General features: G+C 37.4%; 1 protein-coding gene across 1 annotated transcript in view; it reads right to left on the bottom strand.

Annotated features, from left to right (window-relative positions):
• MIGA1 (mitoguardin 1) overlaps positions 1-25,942 on the bottom strand; it is a 77,695-nt gene that overhangs the window by 27,724 nt on the left and 24,029 nt on the right. Inside the window, exons 6-8 of the mRNA XM_005678250.3 lie at positions 25,304-25,437; positions 24,436-24,559; positions 233-333 (exon numbers count right to left, since the gene is read on the bottom strand). Of these exons, the coding sequence (XP_005678307.2) occupies positions 233-333; positions 24,436-24,559; positions 25,304-25,437 (359 nt within the window). The remainder of the gene's footprint in view (positions 1-232; positions 334-24,435; positions 24,560-25,303; positions 25,438-25,942) is intronic.

The raw sequence follows: 25,942 nt of genomic DNA, 5'->3' as shown, positions 1-25,942 counted from the left end.
GTCTATGAAAGTGTTCACTTAAAGTCTATGTTTACATGTCCACCTCTCTAAAGAGACTCTACACTCCCGTGGGAACTTATGTTCATGGTACATTCATCTTTGTAGCCTGGTATCTACCACAGAGTTAATACTAAATAAATGGCTACTGAACTGAGTTACAGCACAATGGCAAAACAGTAACGTCCAGCCGAGAAAGAATAAGAACTCTTCATGAGGAACATGCACGTCCTACCTCTGCTGCTGAAGCAAAGGAATCAGCAGATGCGACACTCGAGGTGTCTCTCAGGCCGAAGTCATCCGCGTTCCCTTTCGTGGTGCTATCTGTATCTTTATCTGGAAAGAAGAGGCGAAAAGTTCAGAAGCTGACATTCCTTGTCATTGCCATAGTTCATATTCTATTGTTGACTTTCTCTGTTTTTTGTTTAAACTTCAGTCTTTATTAGAATTCTGGAATCTAAAAGAAAAACAATAGAAACTGATGGGATATACTCTAAGAAGACTCTCAAAGCGCTTCAAACTGATGCTGAACACCACCAGGCAGAGAGGAAAGTGCTATATAGTATACAGGGACACTTTTATTTTTAAGAGATTAAACCATTTCAGATTTTTAAAGCTTTGGGTAAATAATAAATTGGTATATAATAACTGGAGCTGATTATCTACAAAGCATGGTAAATCAGTATATGTTATACCACAGGTAGTCTGAAACACAGCAATTTAAGTTGCAAGTGGCCTTACCCAAATTGAGATAACTGGCAGGTTCATTTACATTAAATGAGCTATCAGCATAAAATGTTATCTGGCTAGTCATCTGTGATAAACCAATCAATTAAAGTAATTCAGGAAGATTTTAGTCTTTAGGGTCTACTTTAAAACACTGAAAGACCTAAAGTGATCAGGGTAGCTCGCTGATGTTGATCCTGCTTACCTGAGGGTCAAATATAACTGCCCTCATGATTTTATTTTTATTTATTTATTTTTTGGCCACAGTGCAGTGACTTACGGGTCTTAGTTCCCCAACCAGGGGTTGAATCTGGGCCCTTGGCAGTGAGAGCACAGCGTCCTAACCACTGGACTGCCAGGGACTTCCCCACAATGATTTCAAAGGATTGAAAAGGCTTAAAGGCATTTCTAAATGATTAATTTGACCATACCAAGTCAGGCTACCTATTGCCAACACCTAGCATTCTGAATGTGGATGTCAGTATCTTCACATACTATCATCCGGAATCTGAAATGTTGATGTTACACTTTGAGTGGTACAGCCACTATGGAGAACAGTATAGAAATTCCTTTAGAAACTAAACACGGAACTACCATATAATCCTGCAATACCTCTCCTGGCATACACATCTAGAGAAAAACATGGTCCGAAAGGATACATGCACCCCAATGGTCAATGCAGCACTGTTTATAATAGCCAAGACATGGAAGCAACTTCAACTGTCCACTGGCAGAGGAATGGATAAAGAAGATATAGTACATATATACAATAGAATATTACTCGCCATTATAAAGAATGAAATAATGCCATCTGCAGCGACATGAATGGACCTAGAGATTGTCGTACTGAGTGAAGTCAGAAAAAGAAAAATATGTATGATACTGCTTATATGCAAAGGAAATCTTACAAATGAACTTACAAAACAGAAAGACAGACTCAGAGACTCTTTATGGTTGGGGGATGGGGAGTTTGGGATTGACACATACACACTGCTGTATTTACAATGGAGAACCAACAAGGACCTACTGTATAGCACAGGGACCTCTGCTCAATATTATGTAACAACCTAAATGGGGAAAGAATTTGAAAAAGAACAGATACATGTGTATGTATAACAATCACTTTGTTGTACACCTGAAACTATCACAACATTGCTAATCAACTATATTCCAATATAAAATGAAGTTTGAAGAAATTATATTTTCAAACAAATTCAATACCTGTTTATAGATCTGACTACACTGTAGCAAGCAAGTGATATTCTTCAAATTCTATCACAAGAATAAAAAAAGCAAAGAACAAAATATACAGATTTTTATTTTAATTTTCAATCTGCGAAGCGTGTCAGATACTTTATCTTCTTTGAAAAGAAATCAGAAATCTTTGGCTTTCATTCATCCAGATTTCTATTTCATCATTTTTCCCCAAATAAAGTTCATTATCTTTACCATAAATGTTCCAAATCCCATTTACAACCCCCAAGTACCAGAAAATAGACATTTTGTGATTCTCTACAGGAAGTGTAAAGTTTTTAAAAAAGTCCAAACCATTAATTTAGTTGAAATTCAAAAGATTTCCAACCAATCTGTATTACAATCTCTAAGCCAAGCAAAAGAGCAAATTGGGACAAAGTTCATCAATTCTTATCAATTAAGTATAAATACACACAGCATATTTTTTTCTACTTTATATTTGGTGGGACCATGGTTGACATTTTAACCATTTATCTTCCAAATTTAAGTTGTAATTGTTTTCCAATAAAGCTTACATCAATCCTTTTAAAATACCTAACTTCTCAGTTCAAAATCCTACTAATAAATAACTATTAACAGAACAAAATCTGAGGTTAAATTATTCTATTTTCAAAAACACAAGTCCTTTTAGGAATTTAAAATTTTTTCAAGCTTGAGAACAAGTTGTTTTACACTTACAAATAGCTGTAATACTATTATTTGGAGCACTCAGTTATCCCAAAAAATTTCCAATATTCTCTTTTCAATGCATGTATGCTTTTTGAAAATTATTTACAAAATTAAATCAGCATTCAGAACTTTCAAACTTTTATCTTCTTAATTATTTCCCATTGTTGGTACTAATTCTGCAAAAAGAAATCATAGTACAACCTTCATTAACCCCAAAGCATATTTAAAGTGGGATTAAGTTACAAGTCAACTAAGTTAAATCTTGGTTCCATATGCCTTCCGCTATTTTCGGAGTGGAACACAGACATTTACCTTATGTCACTTTACCTTTCAGACATTACCCACGAGCTGTTAAAAGTCTGTTTTACTTCACTCAACAGTAACTAGCCATTCAGTGTCATCCAGATGAGTTACCATGGTTGTACTTTATTTTTAAAAAAATCTAACAAAGAAAAATGGCTCAGAGGAACTGGAAAGTTTTATTCATTAAACTCAACTTCATAAACTACAGACCATACCTCTCATTTCAGTAATTGTTATGATTCCTGGAATGGCAGCTTAATAATTATGAAGAAAAATAATACATCTGTTTTTTAGATAAGCCAGCAAAAAGTATAAAGAAAGAATATTGGGTAATATCTCAAATTAACTGCTATCATGTAGTTTTAAAATTTTAAATACTTTTTCTAAAAGTATCATCAACTTAATTGATAAAAGACATGGAAAGTAAGGAAAATTAAAAACCAAAGGCTTCATCTTAGTCAATAGTTTTAGAAAATTCTTACCAAATTCTTCTTAGGAAAAAAATGCTAAAACCATAAGATATCATTACACATCTACCAGAATGATCAGTTTGAGAAAAAAAGGGCCATTTTTTTGTTAAGGGTATACAACAATGAAACTTACGCATCACTGGTAGAAACAGTTGGTAAAACCACTGTGGAAAGTTTGGCCATTATCTATGAAAGTTCAAGACTGCATTCTTATGACTTTGCAATTCTCTCCTTGGGTGTGTTTTACAGAAATACGTGCTTAAATGCATAGAAATATTCATAACAGCACTGATTACAGTAACCCCAAACTGGAAAGAAAACAACTATCCATCTACCATAGAATATACAAACTGTGGTGTATTTATACAATTAAATACTATACAACCATAAAACTGAATGAACTGCTGCTACATGCAGGAACACAAGTGAATCTCACAGCAGGTTGAGTGAAAAACGTTATGCATGATTTCATTCAAATGAAATTTAAAAAAACAGGCAAAACTAAATAAGAGTGATCAGGACTACACACTTGGTTGGTAAAACTATAAAGAAAAGCCAGAAAGTAATTAGCATGAGCTTCAGGACAGGGGGCTAATTTGGGGGGTTGGTAGTAGGGGTATTGATTGGGAGGGGGTACAGAAGAATCTTTTAGGGAGCTGGCAATGTTTTATTTTTCTATCTACTAACAGGTACACAAGAGGGTATGATAAATCACTGTGATATTTTGTTTTGTGCACAGTTCTTCTAAGGGTTTAAACAAAAGGAAAGAAAAATGATGTTATCTATGGATCTTGGCCCCTGATGGCTGAAAAAAACAAAATGCTTTCCATGTTTCAATGTTCACAATGAAGCTGTAAATTATTATTAGATATGAATTCTATTCCCTGATAGAATAAGTATCTAAAAGATGCTAAATTCAAAATGTCAAAAAATCTGGTAAGTCTGGTTAAGTACAAGAGCAAACTGAAAATAATTTACCTGCACCCTCTAGGGAAACACCAGTAGCAACAGCAGAGTCTAATGCCACGCATGTGTATCACTCACAAGCTTTCTTCTCCAAGCTCACTGATTTTTCTTTGCTATTCAGTGATTGTTTTCAAATTTTAAGTGAGAATTTTTAGGTGGAGATAATCAACTATTCTCAGGAAGAAGACAAATTATGAGGTGTGTAATATAATTATAACAATAAAATTGTGATTAATAAACATTTATTTTGCACATACTAAATGCCAGAAACCAAATACACGTTTCACATATATTATCTAATGATTCTCACAATAATCCTACCTTTTTTAGGTAGGTACTCTTTTTTTTCTTTTTATATATCAAAAAGTTAAGGGACAGGAAGGTCAAGTAACTTGGCCCATAGTCACACCATTTAGAAATGGAATGGCAGGATTCAAACTCAGGTCATTTGACACCAGATTCCGGGCTATGAGGGCTTCCCTGGTGGCTCAGATGGTAAAGAATCTGCTTGCAACACAGGAAACCTGGGTTTGATCCCTGGGTTGGAAAGATCCCCTGTAGGAGGGCATGGCAACCCACTCCAGTATTCTTGCCTGGAGAATCCTATGGACAGAGAAGCTTGGTGGGCTAGAGTCCATGGAGTCACAAAGAGTCTGACGTGACTGAGCTAATGCTAATTGTTGAGCCTCTCCTATATTTCTCCTGGGTCATTTTGCCTGTTATATGACTTTATAACAGTGCTTTTGAGAGCACTGTTAAAATTCTTATGTTTCCATATACTAACTTAATTAAACTTATGATACTATAAACCTGAAATATGCAGCTTAAGCCCCTTAAGGATTCATCATTAACCTTAGAAGTACCTAAAAAAAAACCTTTCCACATAATTGGATGACTAAATACAAAAAAATGTACCATGGGTTACCTCATTGGCTCTTAGAGGAGCAGCTTTCTTTTTTTTTTAACCTTCTTAAATGGTAATTCTAACATTTTTAAGAACATTTTTTTTACATGTCTCAATCACCAGAACTTTTAAAATATTCATACACAGACATAAACTACGTTCTTCTCTGGAAGAACATTGAAAGAATACTGTTTACTTTTAACTAAATAGTCATAAAGCTTAGGCCAAAAATCTGACTGGATTCAAGCCTTCCTCCTCCTTTCACAATCTCATAATTCACATATTACTTAAGTTTTTTCCAAGGCAGAATTTGCTTGAAAGTTATAAAAAGAAAAAATCAGAAGACACTTCGGCTCTGGAACTTGGAACCTTAGGCCTGGATCTATTTTCTTTAAATCAATTCAAGTGGGTTTTCAACATGTCTCACTTTTGCCATCCCCAGACATGGTCCATTTTCTGTCACTTAGAAGGCATCAGGTTTATTTTAACTTCAACAGATTCTCATGGAGATTCCAAAGATGCCACTCTTCTTTTCAAATCCAGGCTGTCTGCTGTGGATTTTGTAACACCAGCAAGAAGAGGATGTCTGCCAAATGTCTCAATGTCATCTGACTTCTATGTCAGCAGCTATTCTCCAGATGATTTTTAGCAGTTAAAATATGATTTGGAACCTTGTCTTTTCTACAGTTTTATTAAAAGTGGAAAAGGTTTGCTGCTGACAAGACAAGCTATTTTCCAGAATCTTCTATAATCTGTTAAAATAATTAAGAAATCTAGAAAATTACTGCTGTTGTTTACCCTGTATGACTATCTGTTCCATCCATACTGAGGATAATTTTTTATTCTCATTTAATACTAAAAACAAAGTGGAATATAAAAACCAAAAACAATGGTGGGGAGGAATTGGATGAAGGTAGTCAAAGATACGAATTTCGAGTTATGTAATGTATAACATGATAAATATAATTAACACTGCTGTATGTTACATATGAATGCTGTTAAGACTGTAAATCCTAAGAGTTCACATCACAATGAAAAAACACCTTTTTCTGTTTCTTTAATTTTGCACCAATATGAGATGATGGGTGTTTGCTAAACTTACTGTGGTAATCATTTTACGATGTATGTAAGTCAAATCATTATTCTGTATGCCTTAAACTTACATAGTGTTATATGTCAATCACAGTTCAATAAAACTGGAAGGAAAAAAAAACATAATTTCAGAAAGAGGAAGAATTAAGTGAGCTAACATGGTATTTTCTTGATTTTTCCCTCGATGAGCCTTCACACTGAAAAGAATAACAATGAAATCTCCTAAAACAAAAGGCTATCTAGTCAAATCAATTCTTATTTTATTATCATGTACACAATTTTGCCTGTATGAAACAACACATGCACAAAGCAGCCCCATTCTGTGGCACTACTCCAAACAATATTTCCACAACAGTTGTCTCTGGCTTTCCCTATTTATCAAAACTTCTTAGATGCCATGATTGGCCAATGAAACAACTGTGATTTCCTAACTGGGGAATACAGCTGCTGATGCAAAACAAGTAACAGAAAAAAAGAAAAAGGAATAACAGCATTTTATATCTTTTTTTAGGAGAAGAGAGAAGTAACTGGATAACCAAAAGGGCAAAAAGTAATAAAGGGTAGGTCTGATGTTATAGAGACTTTAATGGGGTCACTAGTACCGCTAGTCAATCTGTACACTACACAAAAGGTCCCTGGTCAATGGGACAAAGGCAGGCAGAACTCCAGCCCACATCTTGGGCCTATATTATCCTGGAAGATGAACCTTTTTCTTATCACAAAGGTGCCCTTCCCAAGGGCCTGTTGTTGTATAGTTGGTAAGTTGTGTCTGACTCTTTTGCAATCCCATGGCCTGTAGCCTATCAGGCTCCTCTGTCCATAGGCTTTCCCAGGCAGGAATACTGAAGCAGGTTGCCATTCCCTTCTCTGGGGATCTTCCCACATTTCCTGCATTGGCAGATTCTTTGAGCCATGAGGAAAGCCCACTCTCAAGGGGCTACATAGGCCTTTATCTACATCAAACAAAGGCCTTGGATGGGTTAGCGTAGGTCCTGCACTTCGAAATCCAAGTGGGTAAGATATAACTAGAATACGTAAAAAGCAAAGTCAAGAAGCAGGAATTTCCCTTTTATGTGGCACCCCAGCAATTTTCATTATACTGCTTTCATCTCTGAACCTATTCTGACTTGTATATATAACACCAGTTAGACTTCATTTTGTAGTATTATTAAACATTTTGAAATTAGGATTATGAGCCTTAATGCATGACAGGAAGCTACAGGGCAAATTTCTCATGTGTTCTGCAATTTTCAGTATATATATTTAGAAGTCTGAGTATACAGGTTAAGCCTGTAATTCATGTCACCTCCTAAAAATAAACCCTCAGGGAGTTTATCCTCTGACCACAGTGATTCTGCATGGAAGGAAAGGGACAAGGTCTTAAAGCGTCAACTCTGGGCTATCTGATGTTTGACGTAAGACAATAGGTTAAGGTTATTTCCTCTTGCTGCCAGCTCTATCAATCTCACTAAATGTTCTACCTGGCTGCTTACCAGAGAGAAAGACTAACGGTTAGGAGGTCCCACTTTACAGCTTTTCCTGTTCTCTGCCAGAAAATTTGTACAGTCAGTACTGCTGCTGCTGCTAAGTCGATTCAGTTGTGTCCAACTCTGTGCAAGCCCATAGATGGCAGCCCACCAGGCTCCTCTGTCCCTGGGATTCTCCAGGCAAGAATACTGGAGTGGGTTGCCATTTCCTTCTCCAATGCATGCATGCATGCTAAGTCGCTTCAGTCGTGTGTGGCTCTGTGCGACCCTATGGACAGCAGCCCACCAGGCTCCTCTGTCCACGGGATTCTCTAGGCAAGAACACTGGAGTGGGCTGCCATTTCCTTCTTCAACAGTCAGTACTAGGCTGGAAAAATCCCTAATTTTCCCTGTCTCAATGAAGTCCTATGCATAAGTAAGCAGAAAGAAAGATGGATAAAATACTTAAACTGTATCAGTAAACGCTCCCACAATCTCCTGCAAACAGGTAAATTTAATTAAATGACTTCTTATCATTCTCAGCGGCTCCCTTTGGCCTAAATGTATAAAACAAAGACCTGCAAGATTTATCTTCTGCCCACCTTTCTAGATTCCTTTCCCACCACTCTTTTACTTATGTGTTCCCAAGATGTATCAAACAACTTACAGTTCCCTAAAAAGGCCTCACTTTCCACCTTGACCCATGTTGTTCCCTCCACTGGGAACACCCTTTTTTCCTATTCCTGATGGACTTTCTTCAAGCACACTTCTGTGTGACACCTCCAGAGCACCTTCTAAACACATTATTACAGTACTTTTTTATTAAAATAAAAAAAAAAACGAATGCCTATCTTCAAAGATAGATTCTGGGTTGCCTAAAAGCAAGAGTGAGACCTTCTTCACTCTAGCCCCTCCAGTGTCTTATACCGTGTTTGACATACACCAGGAAATCAAATGTTGACTAAATAAATATTCCAGCCCTAAGATTGAGTTCATTCTATTAAAAAAATAGATTATAAAGAGCCCTAAACACATATCTGAAATATGCAGTGATGCTGTTAAGCTACAAAAATTCCTGGTTTGTTTCTAAGGGCTAAATTTATAATTTATTCGTACACATCACTATGAAAGAATTTTAAAGTCCTTTGCTTTAGCCAAAAAAAATCAACACTTATCAAACTCATGGCTTCAGAGTTGCCTTCTAACACAGCTATTGCAAACACATACTATTCTTTATAGAAACTGTGAACATACAGCAACATGGATACAACTAGAGATTATCATATTAAGTGAAGTAAGTCAGAAAGACAAATACCATAGGCTATCACTTATAAGAGAAATCTAAAATATGACACAAATGAGCCTGCATATGAACCAGAAATAGAATCAAGGACATAGAGAATAGACTGGTGGTGCCAAGAGAGAGGGGTGGGAGAGGGTAGGCGTGGGAATTTGGGATTAGCAGACGCAAACTAGTATACACAGAATGGATAAACAACAAGGTCCTACTTAGAGCACAGGGAACTATACTGGATATTCTGTGATAAACAATAATGAAAAAGAATGTGTGTGTTATATATATATATATACATATATGTATATATGTATGATTGAGATAACTTTCTGTATCTGTGCTTATGCTTCAATCGTTTCCAACTTTTTGCAGCTGCATGGACTAGAGCCACCAGGCTCCTCTGTCCATAGGATTGCCCAGACAAGAATATTAGAGTGGGTTGCCATTTCCTTCGCCAGGGAATCTTCCCATCCCAGGGATCGAACCCATTTCTATTATGTCCTCTGCATTGGCAGGCATGTTCTTTACCATTAACACTACCTGGGAAGAATTTGCTGTATAGCAGTTATTAACACAATATTGTAAATCAACTGTACTTCAATTTTAAAAAGAGAGAAATGTAAGCAAACTATGAAGTCCAATTAATTTTAGAAGAGATCTAAAGTACAGATTCCTTAAATTATGTTTGCTGTAAAACATATCAACTAAATAATGTGCCCAAGAAACTGTAAACAAGCTTCATCTGTCATTAATCAGATTTTTACACCTGTATTAAATTCAGCATTTTGGTCCTGCCCTAATAGTCTAGCAAAGTGAGTAAAAAATAACCTTACTTCCTGAATGCACTGTTACAGAAACAAACTACCAAACCATGTAATGGTGTACACTCTGCATGATATGAAGATAAGAAAAGTCTCCTAAAATATAAACTGTTCCTTGGTGTCAGGTTTTAATCACATAGTCTACCAATCTCTCATTAGTTGCTGTGATCAACTAAAGTCTAACTTTATTTCCAAAATAATTCAAATAACATAAATTTCTGTTTAATACAATAGATATATATTTTTTTATTATACAATATTTGATATGTACGAAAACTATACATAGCATGCTGCTGCTGCTGCTAAGTCACTTCAGTCGTGTCCGACTCTGTGCGACCCCACAGACAGCAGCCCACCAGGCTCCCCCGTCCCTGGGATTCTCCAGGCAAGAACACTGGAGCGAGTTGCCATTTCCTTCTCCAGTGCAGGAAAGTGAAGTGAAAGGGAAGTCGCTCAGTCGTGTCCGACTCCTAGCGACCCCATGGACTGCAGCCTACCAGGCTCCTCCATCCATGGGATTTGCCAGGCAAGAGTACTGGAGTGGGGTGCCATCAGGTGTGTATAATATTTTGAATCAAAATACTAAAACAAACATTTGTGAATCTATTACTCATTTTCAGCCACTTTTTTTTTTTTTTTTGGCCACATGGTGCATTTTGCTCCCCAACCAGAGATGGAACATGGGTACGCTGCTGTGGCAGTGCAAAGCCCTAACCACTGAACTGCAGGCAAGTCCCTACAACCATGTCATAAAACTTACAAAATTAATGGAAAGACTGATGCTGAAGCTGAAACTCCAACACTTTGGCCACCTAATTCAAAGAACTGACTCACTGGAAAAGACCCTGATGCTGGGAAAGACTGAAGGCGGGAGGAGAAGGGGACCACAGAGGATGAGATGGTTGGATGGCATCACCGACTCAATGGACATGAGTTTGAGTAAACTCTGGGAGTTGGTGATGGACAGGGAGGCCTGGCGTGCTGCACTCCATGGGGTTGCAAAGAGTCAGACACGACTGAGAAACTGAACTGAACTGAATTGAAAGGAGAAAAGTATAATCATGCAGAAGACAGTACCGTAGATATCTGATACTCATGATATATGAGTCTCCAAATAAATTTCAAAGATATTCAGTAAAAACAGCAGCAGATAACCAAAGATAACCACATGTCCCAAACCAGATCTGTTTACTTTTAAGTTCTTATCTTAGGCTCTTAAGCAGGCTGAGGGCACTTCAGTTGGGAAGTATGGGAAAGAATGGAGGTGGGCAAGATAAAAGAAGGATCTTCTGCTTTGTAGAGGGAGCTTAAGCTCTGTGTTTTACAAAATAGCTCACTGAGGTTTATACTAATCTATATGATATTGCTTTCTAACTGCTTCCTAAAAGTAAGTCTTCCTTTGCCAATCAGACCACAAATAACCTGAAAACAGGCACTTTAGTCCTTAATTCATCCGCATGTCACCACACACTTTCAAGCTGTAATTCACCTTAGCAGGCTTCACAAGTCCCTACGTAAATGCTCTTGCACCTAACTGGGAGGCTACAGCAATAGAGGCACAGCCTTCGATTCTGTGCAGCAGGCCAGCTAGCTCACAGTCCTCCTTCGTAAACAGCTCTTCAGAGGCAAAAAGACTCTAAGAATCTGTCCAGAGCAGTAAGGTGCGGGGGAAGGGCTGGAAAAAGGAAAGAAAGGAACACACAAAGGTTGGGAAAAAGCACAAGGATTGAAAAGAAAGAAAATAAACAGGCTATCATTTGCAGATATGCGGTCTAGATAAAAATTACAAAAGAACCCATGACAAATTACGGGTGGCTCAACTAATATGAGTTAACAAGGGTTGCTGATAATACTTAAATGTAGATATCAATAATATTTTGGATACCGGTAATAAAAAATTAGAAAATAAATTCAGAAAATGTACCATGCACAATGACAACAAAACTGTAAGAGACCTAGGAATAAAGATATATAAGACCTGTATGGAGAAACCATAAAAAGTTATGAAAGACATACAAGATTTAAGTAAATAAAGAGCCATATTATGTTTGTAGATAGAAACATTAATATTATGAAGATGTAAATTTTTCATAATATTAGGTCAGCTTATGAAGTTGACCTAACATAACCAAAATCCCAAGAGGCGTTTTCATGAAGCTTGACAAAGCTGTCCTAAACTTCACAGGGAAAAGCAAAGGGCTTAAAAATAGCCAAAGCAGTTCTAAAAAAGCAGTGAATTGACTCATCCTACCAGGTATCCAGACTCATTATAAAACTTCATAAAGCTATAGTAATTAAGATACTAGAAACCAATGCAGAAACAGATAAACAGAACAAAACAGAGTCCAGAGAAGACACGCATAAAAAACAACTTTACATATGAGAGGGTGTATTTCAAATCAGTAAGAACAGAACATCTCATTCATTCAATGAATGATACTGAGGCCACTAGTTATCCAAATGCTTAAAACAAAAAATGGAGTACTAATATACATTAAAAAAAATCAGCTTTATAGGCAGAAAAAAATGATTCACAGCATGTTGAATTATGCAAAAGAAGAGTATCAGTAAAAAAGAAAAAAAAGAAAAAATATATGGAAAATTTACTAAAAACCTGGAGTTGATTATAAAACTACAATCTTAGAGAAGAATTTCAGTTTTGGAAGGTATAGTCTGGCTGGAATATATGGGAAACAGTAAAACAAATAGAATCCAAAAAGTGATCTAAGAACCTGGGAGTGACAAGATGAGAGTTTTGCATCAAGACGATAACTCCAGAAACAAGGTACAGATTCAAGGGTTGGGAGAGACAGGAGGTAGGAACCCTACTGGAGGATTCTTAAATCCAAGCAAAATATAATGAGAGTGCAGAGAAAGGAGAACAAATGGCAGCTATATTAAGGAGGTAGAATTGACAGAACTTACTAGATATGCAGATGACACCACCCTTATGGCAGAAAGTGAAGAGGAACTAAAAAGCTTCTTGATGAAAGTGAAAGAGGAGAATGAAAAAGTTGGCTTAAAGCTCAACATTCAGAAAACTAAGATCATAGCATCTCGTCCCATCACTTCATGGGAAATAGATGGGGAAACAGTGGAAACAGTGTCAGACTTTATTTTGGGGGGCTCCAAAATCACTGCAGATGGTAACTGCAGCCATGAAATTAAAACACGCTTACTCCTTGGAAGGAAAGTTCCTAAATAGCATATTCAAAAGCAGAGGCATTACTTTGCCAACAAAGGTCCGTCTAGTCAAGGCTATGGTTTTTCTAGTAGTCATGTATGGATGTGAGAGTTGGACTGTGAAGAAAGCTGAGCACCAAAGAATTGATGCTTTTGAACTGTGGTGTTGGAGAAGACTCTTGAGAGTCCCTTGGACTGCAAGGAGATCCAACCAGTCCATCCTAAAGGAGATCAGTCCTGAGTGTTCATTGGAAGGACTGATGTTGAAGCTGAAACTCCAATACTTTGGCCACCTGATGCAAAGAGCTGACTCATTTGAAAAGACCCTGATGCTGGGAAAGATTGATGGCAGGAGGAGAAGGGGACGACAGAGGATGAGATGGCTGGATGGCATCACCGACTCGATGGACATGAGTTTGAGTGAACTCTGGGAGTTGGTGATGGACAGGGAGGCCTGGTGTGCTGTGATTCATGGGGTCGCAAAGAGTCAGATGCAACTGAACTGAACTGAACTAGATAACTGGATGTGCTGGCAAGGAGTATATTCATTATCATTTTTTGCTTTCCTCCTTTGCATATGGCAAGATCAAGAATCAAGGAAAATCAGTAATCTTAGCTATATCTAGAATAAATACTTTGACAAAGTATTTGTCCTTCAGATGGCAATTTTCTAACACAAAGAAAAAGATTTATAAGGGGCATCTTTTTTACCTTCCCCAATAAATAACTTTGAACATGGCCTAAATACTTTGTTTAAGGAAATGAAATTTATGTTATTATTATGAGAAAAAGTCAAATTAATTTCCAGAAATAAATAAATCCTTCCTGGAATATAACTGAAAAATATCATGTAAAAAACGTTATGGACATGTGATATCACCTGCCAGTAACCATGAATTTTTTAAAAATAAACCCCTATTCAAGAAAGATTTATGCAGAGAACTAATTGCAAAGAAACAAAATTACGCCAGTAACGGAAGGAACATATATCTTTAAAAGATACCACATGTAAATTCCCAAGCATTAGAAATGAGTTTGTTTCTGCTACACCAACATGACTGAACCTCAAAACTGCAATAATTACAGGAACAAGCAGGACATAAAATTTGTATTTTAAGATTAATCTTCTATTAAGATTGTTCTTCTAACAAGCTAAGAAAGAGTCAAATGTATAAACTGGACAAGAATACATACAGGGGTGATAAGTCAATGGCATTTAATCTTATTGCTTGTTTCATAGGGCAAATAGGATCAAATACTGGAAATTTTACATGCTTCAAACTAAAACAATGTCAAAGAAATGATAAGGACACAACACAGTTTGCCACTTGAGAGAACAGATTGATATGAGTGGGAGATCCATTAGGTGGACTCTATGGGGATGAACCACACATTTTTTAAACAATCTTAGAACAGGCCTCATAAAATGTGAGAATATGTATGAATGCACAGCAAGTGTTTACCATGTACTAGTGCTAGAACACAACATGCATGTTATCTCACTTAATCCTCACAGTTCTGTGAAGCTGACCCTAATGCAGTCCTCCAGCTTACGGATGAAGGAGATGAATCTAAGAGAGGTAAGGCCTACTTAGATTTCACAGCTAGTAAGAGTAGTGGAACCAGGATTTGAATCCATGTTCGTTTAACTCCAAAGCCCATGTCCTGAACTACTAAGCTATACTGTCTACAACTGAAAACATACTGGAGTTTTTTGGGTATGCCTTCAAAAATTACAATAACAAAATTATAGTTTAACAATTATAATTTAACGATTATCTGAAAAAGAGAAACTGCAAATAAATGTTAACTACGTGCTGTTAGCTAGAAGAACTCACACTCAAATGGAAACGTACACTAATGTTCTTTCAAGTCTCTGTGCATAACCTCCTGGCTCTGTCTCACTATGAGTTACAGCAGCAGGTGTATACGGAACATGCCAGGAAGAGTGTGACCTAAATTTAACTCCCAATGCTATGAACAACCCAGAATGGCATTTGTGAGTCATAGGTGCGCCACTCTCAGATAAAATGTGCTGCCCTCTAGTGATTTCAACACCTTTCGTTTAACGTTAAACAGTCTCTCCTAAGCGAAGAAGGAAAACTTTTTTTAAATTAGAGAACTAAAATCTTCATTTTATTTAATAACCAGAAGAACAGAACAAACAATGACTGCTTAGGCCAGGAGTAAACTTTTGATGTATAAGAGCAAATACAGAACTATATCCAATAATGATTCACTAATTCATAACAGTTGAGGAAATATCAGTCCAGAATACGACAAAAGATGAATTACAGAATACCAGGTAGCTACATTTTTTTTTTTAGGTAGTTACATTTTATACAAGGAATTCATGCCTTAAAACATAATTCAAACACTACCTAATTCAAAGCTACATTCCTATAAGAATAAATGTAAACAGACACTAATGTACCTTACAACTATTGTGCTGTATGTCTTTTCCCAAGCATAGTTTCAAAGCATAGTAAGTGACTATAATAAGGTCTATTTTTTTTAATCTGTGAAGGTTTATTTCCTCCAGTTTTTTCTACTATAAAATAGCATACTTATCAGGAAAACCACAATATTCTCAATCATCAGAAACAGAATTTGTAGAAAGATGGTCACTGCCTCTTCTTGCTTTCCAAATCTGATAAGAATCTATCTCATTTGTGAAACCCAAACTCAGATTCCCAAGGACAAGGGAGTCTGAGAAATGTAGTTTGTTTCAGGGTGTATTTTTTTGGGGGGGCAGGGTGTGCTTTTATAGCTTTTATTGCTTCTTAGGTGGTGCACTGGTAAAGAATCTGCCTACCAATGCAGAAGATCCAAGAGACGCGGGTTCAATCCCTGGGTCAGGAAGATCCCCTGGAGAAGGGAATGGCAACCCATTCTGTATTCTTGCCTGGAAAATTCCATGGACACAGGAGGCTAGTGGGCTACAGGTCATGAGGCCACAGAGTCAGATACAACTGAGTGACTAAGCACATAGTTTTTATCAGTTTATTAGCTACTGTTGTTTTGTTTCATTAATTTGACTATTAAAAATACAAAACGCTTCACAAAGTTGTGTGTCATCCTTGCGCAGGGGTCATGCTACTCTTCTCTGTATTGTTCCAATTTTAGTGTGAAAATAATGAAGAAGTGAAAGTGAATGTCCGAATCTTTGCGACCCCATGGACTGTAGCCTACCAGGCTCCTCAGTCCATGGAATTTTCCAGGCAAGAGGACTGGAGTGGGCTGCCAAAGTGGGCAGCACATATACTAAAGAATGTTAAGTTGTTAAGAACGCTTTAAAAACACAAAGTACCTGTAGTAAAGTTTTTTGTATCACTATCACTTCCTTCCCAAACACCAAAAATAATTTTCTATTTTAATACAGATGATAGCTTGGCTTAGGGGTGCCCTAGACTGAGATTTTAAAGCCAAGTTCCCAGAAGTTTTTCATTTTTTTAAATAAAAGGGCTCCTCATTCAATTCTGCTCTTTTATTTTCTTAGCATTGGTTCCAATACTTCCAGGATGCTCTGTACTAAATTAACAGCAAGATCATCCGCAGTTATTTGAGCTTCTTTACCACATGTAATGCCCACTTGGAATGACAATATTACAGAATATAAAATTTAAGAATAAAAGTAAAAATAACAGCACAATAATCATCAAAACCATTTGTAGCAGTTCTCATGCATGTAAACAACAGTATGGTTCTCTAGATATTGACAAATGATGCTCTATTACTGTTAACAGCTGAAGTGGTACCACCTAGAGTAAACATGGCCTGTAATTCACTAGGTCCATCAGCTTTGAAACTAAGAGATTCATAAACTGCTTGACATTGGTACTATTTAAAATTTGTAGTATAAAGTGCTATTTGTATTGTTTCAAATTCACACACAAAAAAATCACTTAAAATTAGTTAACAGAATCATACTGTATTTTAAATAGTTTTATTGAAGTATAATTTACAAACCATAAAACTTCCCCATTTTAAGTGTACAATTCAATGAATTTTAGTAAATATATAGTCTTGCAACTATTACAATCCAGTGTTAGAATCATACTATACATTTTTTTAAACTCTAAAATTTAAATCTTAGATTTATTAGCTTCACTTACTTGTGTGTGCTCAGTCACTCAGGTGCATAGGATGCTTTCTGACCCCATGGACTGCCAAGATCCTCTGTCCACGGGATTTCCCAGGAAAGAATACTGGAGAGGGTGGCCATTGCCTCCTCCAGGGGGTCTTCCCAACCCAAGGATGGAACCTGAGTCTCTTGCATTGCAGGTCGGCTTTACTGCTGAGCCATCAGGAAAGCCCTTCACTTACCTAAACTAACTCAAATACTCACAAAACTTTTTGGATCTGCTCAAATGGGAAGATACAATTTACTCTCAACAAACACACTACTGTCTAAAAAGAAAAATGCTAAGACAGTTTTAAACATACTAAAAGGATCATGCTGGGGAGGATTTAAAGTGTCTCTAAACTTGTGCACAGTGTTAACATGGAAAACTACTTACTATAAGCAGTACAAGAGAATGTGAAATTAAGTAGAGTCCCTGTGTATATTCTGAATTCTCAAATTAGTGAAGGAAGTTTTCCTAAGGCTCTTGTATCAATAAAATCTGACATATGTGCCTTTGAAAACTAAAATGATTTATTACTTATTTGCAAATGAGTATAAAATCAGCCATGAATACTTGATGGCAAATACCTATCTGCAAAAAATCTCAGCATTGACAATATTGCCCCAAACCGTGAATTGTTATCTGCTTCTTTTTCAAAAAAAATTTAATTTTCTTATAAATTACTAGTTAGTTAGATAAATATATTTTGTAGATACATATATTTTGCTGTGATATATATTAAAGTACCCTAAGACCTCTTCTTCCAGATGTTCAAGTTGGTTTTAGAAAAGGCAGAGGAACCAGAGATCAAATTGCCAACATCCGCTGGATCATCGAAAAAGCAAGAGAGTTCCAGAAAAACATCTATTTCTGCTTTATTGACTATGCCAAAGCCTTTGACTGTGTGGATCACAAGAAACTGTGGAAAATTCTGAAACAGATGGGAATACCAGACCACCTGACCTGCCTCTTGAGAAACCTGTCTGTAGGTCGGGAAGCAACAGTTAGAACTGGACATGGAACAACAGACTGGTTCCAAATAAGAAAAGGAGAACGTCAAGGCTGTAAATTGTCACCCTGCTTATTTAACTTATATGCAGAGTGCATCATGAGAAACGCTGGGCTGGAAGAAGCACAAGCTGGAATCAAAATTGGCAGGAGAAATATCAATAACCTCAGACATGCAGATGACACCACCCTTATGGCAGAAAGTGAAGAGGAACTAAAAAGCTTCTTGATGAAAGTGAAAGAGGAGAATGAAAAAGTTGGCTTAAAGCTCAACATTCAGAAAACTAAGATCACGGCACCTCGTTCCATCACTTCATGGGAAATAGATGGGGAAACAGTGGAACAGTGTCAGACTTTATTTTGGGGGGCTCCAAAATCACTGCAGATGGTGACTGCAGCCATGAAATTACAAGATGCTTACTCCTTGGAAGAAACGTTATGACCAACCTAGATAGCATATTCAAAAGCAGAGACATTACTTTGCCAACAAAGGTTCGTCTAGTCAAGGCTATGGTTTTTCCAGTAGTCATGTATGGATGGGAGAGATGGACTGTGAAGAAAGCTGAGCACCGAAGAACTGAACTGTGGTGTTGGAGAAGACTCTTGAGAGTCTCTTGGACTGCAAGGAGATCCAACCTGTCCATTCTAAAGGAGATCAGTCCTGGGTGTTCTTTGGAAGGACTGATGCTAAAGCTGAAACTCCAGTACTTTGGCCACCTCATGCGAAGAGTTGACTCATTGGAGGGGACCCTGATGCTGGGAGGGATTGTGGGCAGGAGGAGAAGGGGACGACAGAGGATGAGATGGCTGGATGGCATCACTGACTCGATGGACATGAGGTTGGATGAACTCCGGGAGTTGGTGATGGACAGGGAGGCCTGGCGTGCTGCGATTCATGGGGTTGCAAAGAGTCGGACACGACTGAGCGACTGAACTGAACTGAAGATCTCTTTATGATCAACATGAAAAAAATGAGACAGTAAAACTTCTAAAACTCTTGGAATTTCCTGAGTGATGGGGTGAGAGCAGTGCTATGCATAAGTCCCTTTCAACTATAACCAAAGATTATGCTCATGACGTGACTCCTGGAGGATGGGGGATGTTTGCCAAGGGAACAAATCCTGTGATTAGAAATCTAGAACTTCTGGGGCTTCCCTGGTAGCTCAGTGGTAAAGAATAGGCCTGCCAATGCAGGAGACATGGGTTTGGCCCCTGATCTGGGAAGATCTCATATGCTGCGGAGCAACTAAGCCTGTGCATCACAACTACTAAACCTGTGTTCTTGAGCCTGGGAGCCGCAACTACCGAAGCCTGTGTATGTTAGAGCCCACAGTCCATAAGAAAAGCCATCCCAATGAGAAGTCTACACATCACAGCTAGAGTAGCCCCCATTCACCACAACTAGAGAGAAGCCTGTGTAGCAATGAAGACCCAGCACAGCCAAAAATAATAATAATAAATTAAAAAGAAAGAAAATTGGAACTTTCAACTCCAACCCTGATCCCTAGAGGGAGAAAGGCCGAGAATTAAGTTAACTGCCAATAGCTGATGACTTAATCAACTGAGCCTACATAATGGAACCTCCATAAGAACACAATAGAGTTTAGAGAGCTCCAGGTTGGTGAACATATCAAGGTGCAAGGAGAGTGCTGTGTCTGGAGAGGGTATGAAAGTTCTACACCCATTTCCCATACCTTGCCCTATGCATCTCTTCCACTTGACTGTTGCTTAATTATATCTTTCATAATAAATAAGTAATAGAAAGTAGTATTTCTCAAAATTCTGTAAGCCATCCTATCAACAGTAAACTATCAACCTAAGGAGGGATTGGTGGGAACCTGTGATTTACAGTAAAAACACTGGTCAGAAGCACGAGAGGTTTGGCTTTGCAATTGGCATATGAGCGGGGGGCACCCTTGTGAGATAAGCCCTTAACCTGTGGAGTCTGCACTAACACTGGGTATTTAAGCGTTTGACTGAAGGGAATTGCAGGACACCCCAACTGGTGTCCACAGAGAACTGGAGAATTTCCTGGCATGGAAAATCCATTCATTTTGTGTCAAAAGTGGTAAATAAAGGGAAACAAGTTTTGCTTTAAACATGTTTTGTTAATAGTTTCAATGAGAGCCTTGATGACCAAGAAGACCAAACTGAACAAAGGAGAAAGTGATAGAAAGCTGAGAGGGATGTAAAATCTAAATCTATCTTAATTCAGGATGATGACTGGAGATAGGACAATTTAGTACTGAATAGGAAAAATAAACATAACATCTAAAAGCTTGCGTCCAAAGAAATGACTACACAGGAACAAATGAGGGAAGAAGTGACTTAAAATAACATAGCTAACAATAACAACAAAGAACTTAAGTTTCAGCTTACCATTAGCTCAACATTAGCAATGTTAGTTAATGTAGGGACTTCCCTGGTAGTCCAGGGGTCAAGAATTTGCCTGCCAGTACAGGGAAACACGGGTTCCATCCCTGTCTGGGAAGATTCCAGAGCCACAGGGCAACCAACCCCTGTGAGCCGTAACTATGGAGCCCGCGCCTAGAGCCCGTGTTCCACAAGGGAAGCCACCACAATGAGAAGCCCGTGCACAACTAGAAAGTAGTCCCCACTCATGACAACCAGAGAAGCCCATGTGCAGCGCCAGAGACCCAGAGCAGCCAAAAATTAATAAATAAAGCAAAGCAAAAAAACCCCCAAACTAATGTAGTCCTTAGGCTCTCTAATTCTAATGTTCAGAATTTCTTGTTCAGTATGCCAGAGCATAAGGATCTACTTCTCCTTTCGATGGGCTTCCCTGGTGGCTCAGATGGTAAAGCATCTGCCTGCAACGCGGGAGACCTGGCAGTCCAGTGGTTGGAACTCCCCACTTGAACTGCCAAGGGTATGGATTCAATCAAGCCACATGGTGCAAACAAACAAACCAACCAAAGACAGGAAGAAAATAACAGCATCACTGGAAAACATGGAAAAGGTATCATCAGACCAGAAATTTTAGAGAATACCTTGAAATTAGCCAATGGAGACTCAAGCAGATCCTAAAAAACCATAGCCCAATTATCCTAGAGGCAAAAATCATCTTCCTTGGTGTGTTAGAGAAGTTCCAAACTCCAAGCCAATAAATATTGCTACCCTGTTCCCTGGTCTTTATATTTGTTTTATAATTTAATTCTCATAATTATTTTGTTAAGTAAGATATACCCATTTTTCAGATGAAGAAGCTGAAGCTTAGACAAGTTATATAATAACATAAATAATAAATAGTGAATCTAGAATTTGGACTCCATCAGTCTGAATCTAAAATCTGTATTTTTAGTCATTATACAGATAAGGGCCAAAAGGTAATCCATTAGAGTAACTTATTAAAGCAATACGCTAAATTCAGTTGGCACAGTTGGGCTCTCTCCCCCTATTCCCTCAGTTAAATTGAGTAGATCACTCCATTAGTCCCTGGATTAAACCTTGACAACTTCTTTCTATAAAATGAGTTAAATCTCTCTAGACTGCCTTGAGAGCCTAAGAGAGGAGGAAAGACACATGAGTTAATGCAGATCCCCAGGTAGATACGGAGGAAGAAATCAATTTCTAGGAAAGGAAGATCCATACAAAATAAATGATACCACTACCAAAAATAAGGTTCCTTACTTCGGCAGCTGTGGAGATTCCAGACTACAAGCTTCAGAACAACATTTCTTATAGAGAACTATGCCACAAAGAGTTCACAGTCAGTCTTCCAATCCAAAGAACACACCTGTCCTCTAAGTGGGGAGGCAATACAGCATGGTGGCTTTTGGACTCTAGAGTCAGCTGTCTGGGTCCAAGTCTAAGCTCTGTCACTTTATCACTGTGTAACTCTGCGGAAGTGACTTAATACCTGTGTATCTCTCTCCCCATCTGAAAAATGAGAATGATAACTAAATAATTATCTCATAAAAGCTGTTGTGAGGACTAAGTGAGATGGTTTTTACTCAGAATTGTGCCTGACCCAGAAAAGGAACCATGGGCCATAGCAAAGACCCTAGAACATGACATGCAAACAATGCTAATTGTTAGATATTAAGCTCAGGGGAACAGAGATGAATTAGATGACTGCTGCTAAAAAAAAAATCATCCAACCTTGAAAACCAATCAAATTCTTAGCAAGAAAAAAAAATTAATTTTTATCAAATAAGACAAAGCAAATTCCAAAATGATAAAGTACTCACTGAAGTCAGATCAACACTTGGTTAAAGTTCACCCCTGAGCCTCTGAAGGCATTTGTTAATCTCTCTTCATTTATGACTATTAATAAGTTGCCTATCATTAATATATATCAAATGCAAAAAATGAATTTGGATTTAGGGGATGAGGATAGTTAAATGACTTCTGAGCAATCCTGATTAATAGCAAATAACAGATATAACAGAAGTACTCCCTTACTGGAGTTCTGGCCATAGATTTAGCTCTTTCAGTCCAGAAGTTCCAAAATGGAAACTTGCAATAACAAAATATTCAAATAATTCCCAAGAAGGAACAAAATATAACAGCATCATGTCAACTGGAGTCTCCAGGGCAATAAGAGGCCAAGGCACTGTTAGGCTGCAGAGAAAAGGCAAAGCCAGCCGGCCAAATAGTCATTGACAGCTCAAGTTAAGACATGGGTGGGGTCAGGAACTTACTACAAACCTAAGCTAACCGAATGGATGGGTGGACTATGGGTCCCACTCTAGAAATCCTACCCATTTAGAGTTCCAAATTAACAACAATTCCTCAGAAACAACTTGAAGCCTCAGAAGTCAAACCATCTGCCTAGAGGTCTTCTTGGCCAGACACAATGTAAGCCCAACACAGACCCTCTGAGCAGTACCCCAAAAACCTTTTATAACTGATAACCTGAAGAAATGAGAGATGGATTCCACCAACTGCTATGATCAGTAGAAAAAAGAAGTTCTGGGCATGCCAAACAGAACAACATCTGAGATGTATATTAGGAGACTAATAAGTATACACCACCACATCTACCTGATCCTTATCATGGAGTCAGACAGAAACTACAGGCAGAAGATTAGAATAGTGAGGGCAAGTACAACTTTCCTAAAATAAAACATGAATAGTCTCAGGCCCCCTTCCTCATATTTATAAATTTTTCCTACTTCTTTTTCTCTGTGGCTTTCTTTGCTGCTTATCCACTTTGCTATCTTTTCTAGTTGTTCCATTTCCACTTTTACATCTGTCTTCTTTTAAAAATCCTTCTCTTTGTTCTTTTTCCAACTTATTGTCAGAAATACCATTCTAATAAGTTACAAAAGAAATTGTATAAATATATACCTCTCTCTATATATATAGAAAGCTTTGACAAATTCTATTTGTTGACATAAATATTATCTATTTTTTTTCTGGCCAATAATCTCTATATGTCAAAAATCTTATACCTATGCCAAGAGTAGAGAAACTATTAAAAAACACTCAAGTCTAAGGAAAAAATTTTTAAGACAGTAAGTCAAGGAAGCAATTTTTTTTTCTCACTCTGTCTCTCTCTCTCTTTTTTTTTTTTTCAGCTGCACTGGGCAGCCTTCAGTTCCTTGACCGGGATTGAACCCGGGCCATCACAGTGAAAGCCCAGAATCCTAATGACTACTCCCAGAAGCAGTTTTAATCATTCCTCCTTAGAAGACTTCACTTAAGAAGGCTATTCAAAGTTCTTTTCTCTTTAAAGTAGGAAACAAATGTAATGGTATATGATGATATATGTATTGACTACTTACATCAAAATGTAGCCTGCAACTAAAACACGGACAAGAAATAGAATTACTTAAAATACTTTGAATGTAAGTCATGAGCTACACGACCATTTCTGAGGTAGCATGTCTCTCTCTCATATTATTATTTTTTTTCCACCCTCCAACGCTTTAACTGGGATTCTTTCAGCTGGAATGTAATTTTAAAATAATGTTACAATCCTATCTATGGTAAGTACTTGAATTTGTATCAGTAAGTTCACTTGCAAAGTTAAACTGAAAAGAGAAAAACCAATAAATATGATAGAACTGTTTATCTCTTGGCTATCTTCTAAACAGTAGTAACCATATTAATACACTTTAGCGAATGATTTCAAGAATATAAAATAAACAGACACATTCCATAAAAACCACATAAAATAACCACCTTACCAGTATCATTAACAAGGGAATTAGGATCAGATGCCCCCAAGGTAGCTTCAAACTCCTCTTGGAGACGATATGCTCTTTGCAACAGAGATTCAAGTTTATGGATAAATTCAGTACTAATAATATCCTACAAGGAGAGAACACATACACACAGCAAGTATTAGATGTTAATGTTAAAATTCTACACATTTTCCACTTTTAAATGAAAGAAAAGTGAAGAATGTTATTTAAAAAACTATTGGTTGGGTGGTGAGAATACTGTGATAGAAGTCAGGGGGCCTGGGTTCTGGCTGTGCCTCACATAGAATCATCTCTATTTTGTACTCTGTATAATTGAGTTGGACTAGATCAGGGTTTCTCAATGTAAGGTCCCTAATCAGGAGCATCAGTATTACCTGGAAACTCGTTAGAAATACAAATTAGAAGTGAATTAGAAACTCTGGAGGTGGGGCCCCCAAGTCTGTTTCTTAATAAGCCCTTCAGAGGCTTGTGATGCATGCTCAACTTTGAAAATCATTAGCCTAGACGATGATTACTAAATAACAGTCTAGCTCTACATGACTATATGAATATAATGGCACTTAATTCAACCCAAAGCACAAAGCAGAGGTTAAAAAATTCCTTCAGAAATCATATCTGCTTAATTCTATATATTCTTGGAAAATCATGAAATGATGAATTGCAAATTTGAGATTTAACAGCTAACTGAACAGGAAGAGCCCAGTGAGAAATATCCCTACACAAATCCCAAAGGAAAAAAAAATAAAAAGTTCTGTTAAATGCCGCAGAAATCAAGGACACTGAATCAACATTAAAAATAGCTAAACTGTTCCAATATTATGAAGACCGCTCCCAAATAAGTCTCTCTTACATCTACACTCTCTTCTGCAATGGCGTCTCCTGCACCCAATTTAATGGAACCACAGGCTTCATCTTCAGCCTGTCTATTTCGAAAAGTTAGAGCTTGTTCCCATCGACGCAATGCCTCTTCAAACAATTCCATACCTAAAAATTAAGAACAGAACAATTTTATTTATTTTTTTTGGCCATGCCACGCAGCTTATGGGATCTTAATTCCCCGACCAGGGATAACTCACACCCCCTGCAGTGGAGTGCAGAGTCTTAACCACCAGACCACCAGAGTCCTTCTTAGTAGAATCTTAATATCCTAATATATTCCAGGTCTACAGTTCCAGTCAACCAACAATAAGGGAGAAATGACTGATGTGTTTTTCCTTTTTAAAAACTAGTAAGTCAAATGCATACAGTGATTGGAATTTTTCCATAACAATATCATGGATTCATCAAAAGTCCCAACAATAATACCTAATTTTTATAGTCACAGAACTATCTTTCAAAATATCCCTCTAAATTAAAAACTGATAGGCAAATAGAAAAACTAGTTGAGAAGAAACTACAAGGTTTATAAGAGGCTTTCAGAAGAAGAAAGCAAAGCTAAGAAGAAAAATAATAGCACAGAAGTCTAGAATAATGTCTTTTCTATCTTTTT

The sequence above is a fragment of the Capra hircus genome, chromosome 3, assembly GCF_001704415.2.
Source record: "Capra hircus breed San Clemente chromosome 3, ASM170441v1, whole genome shotgun sequence".
In the NCBI taxonomy this organism is placed as follows: domain Eukaryota; kingdom Metazoa; phylum Chordata; class Mammalia; order Artiodactyla; family Bovidae; genus Capra; species Capra hircus.
Note: the sequence above shows the minus strand (reverse complement) of the source record. Positions and strands in the feature narration are given on the sequence as shown.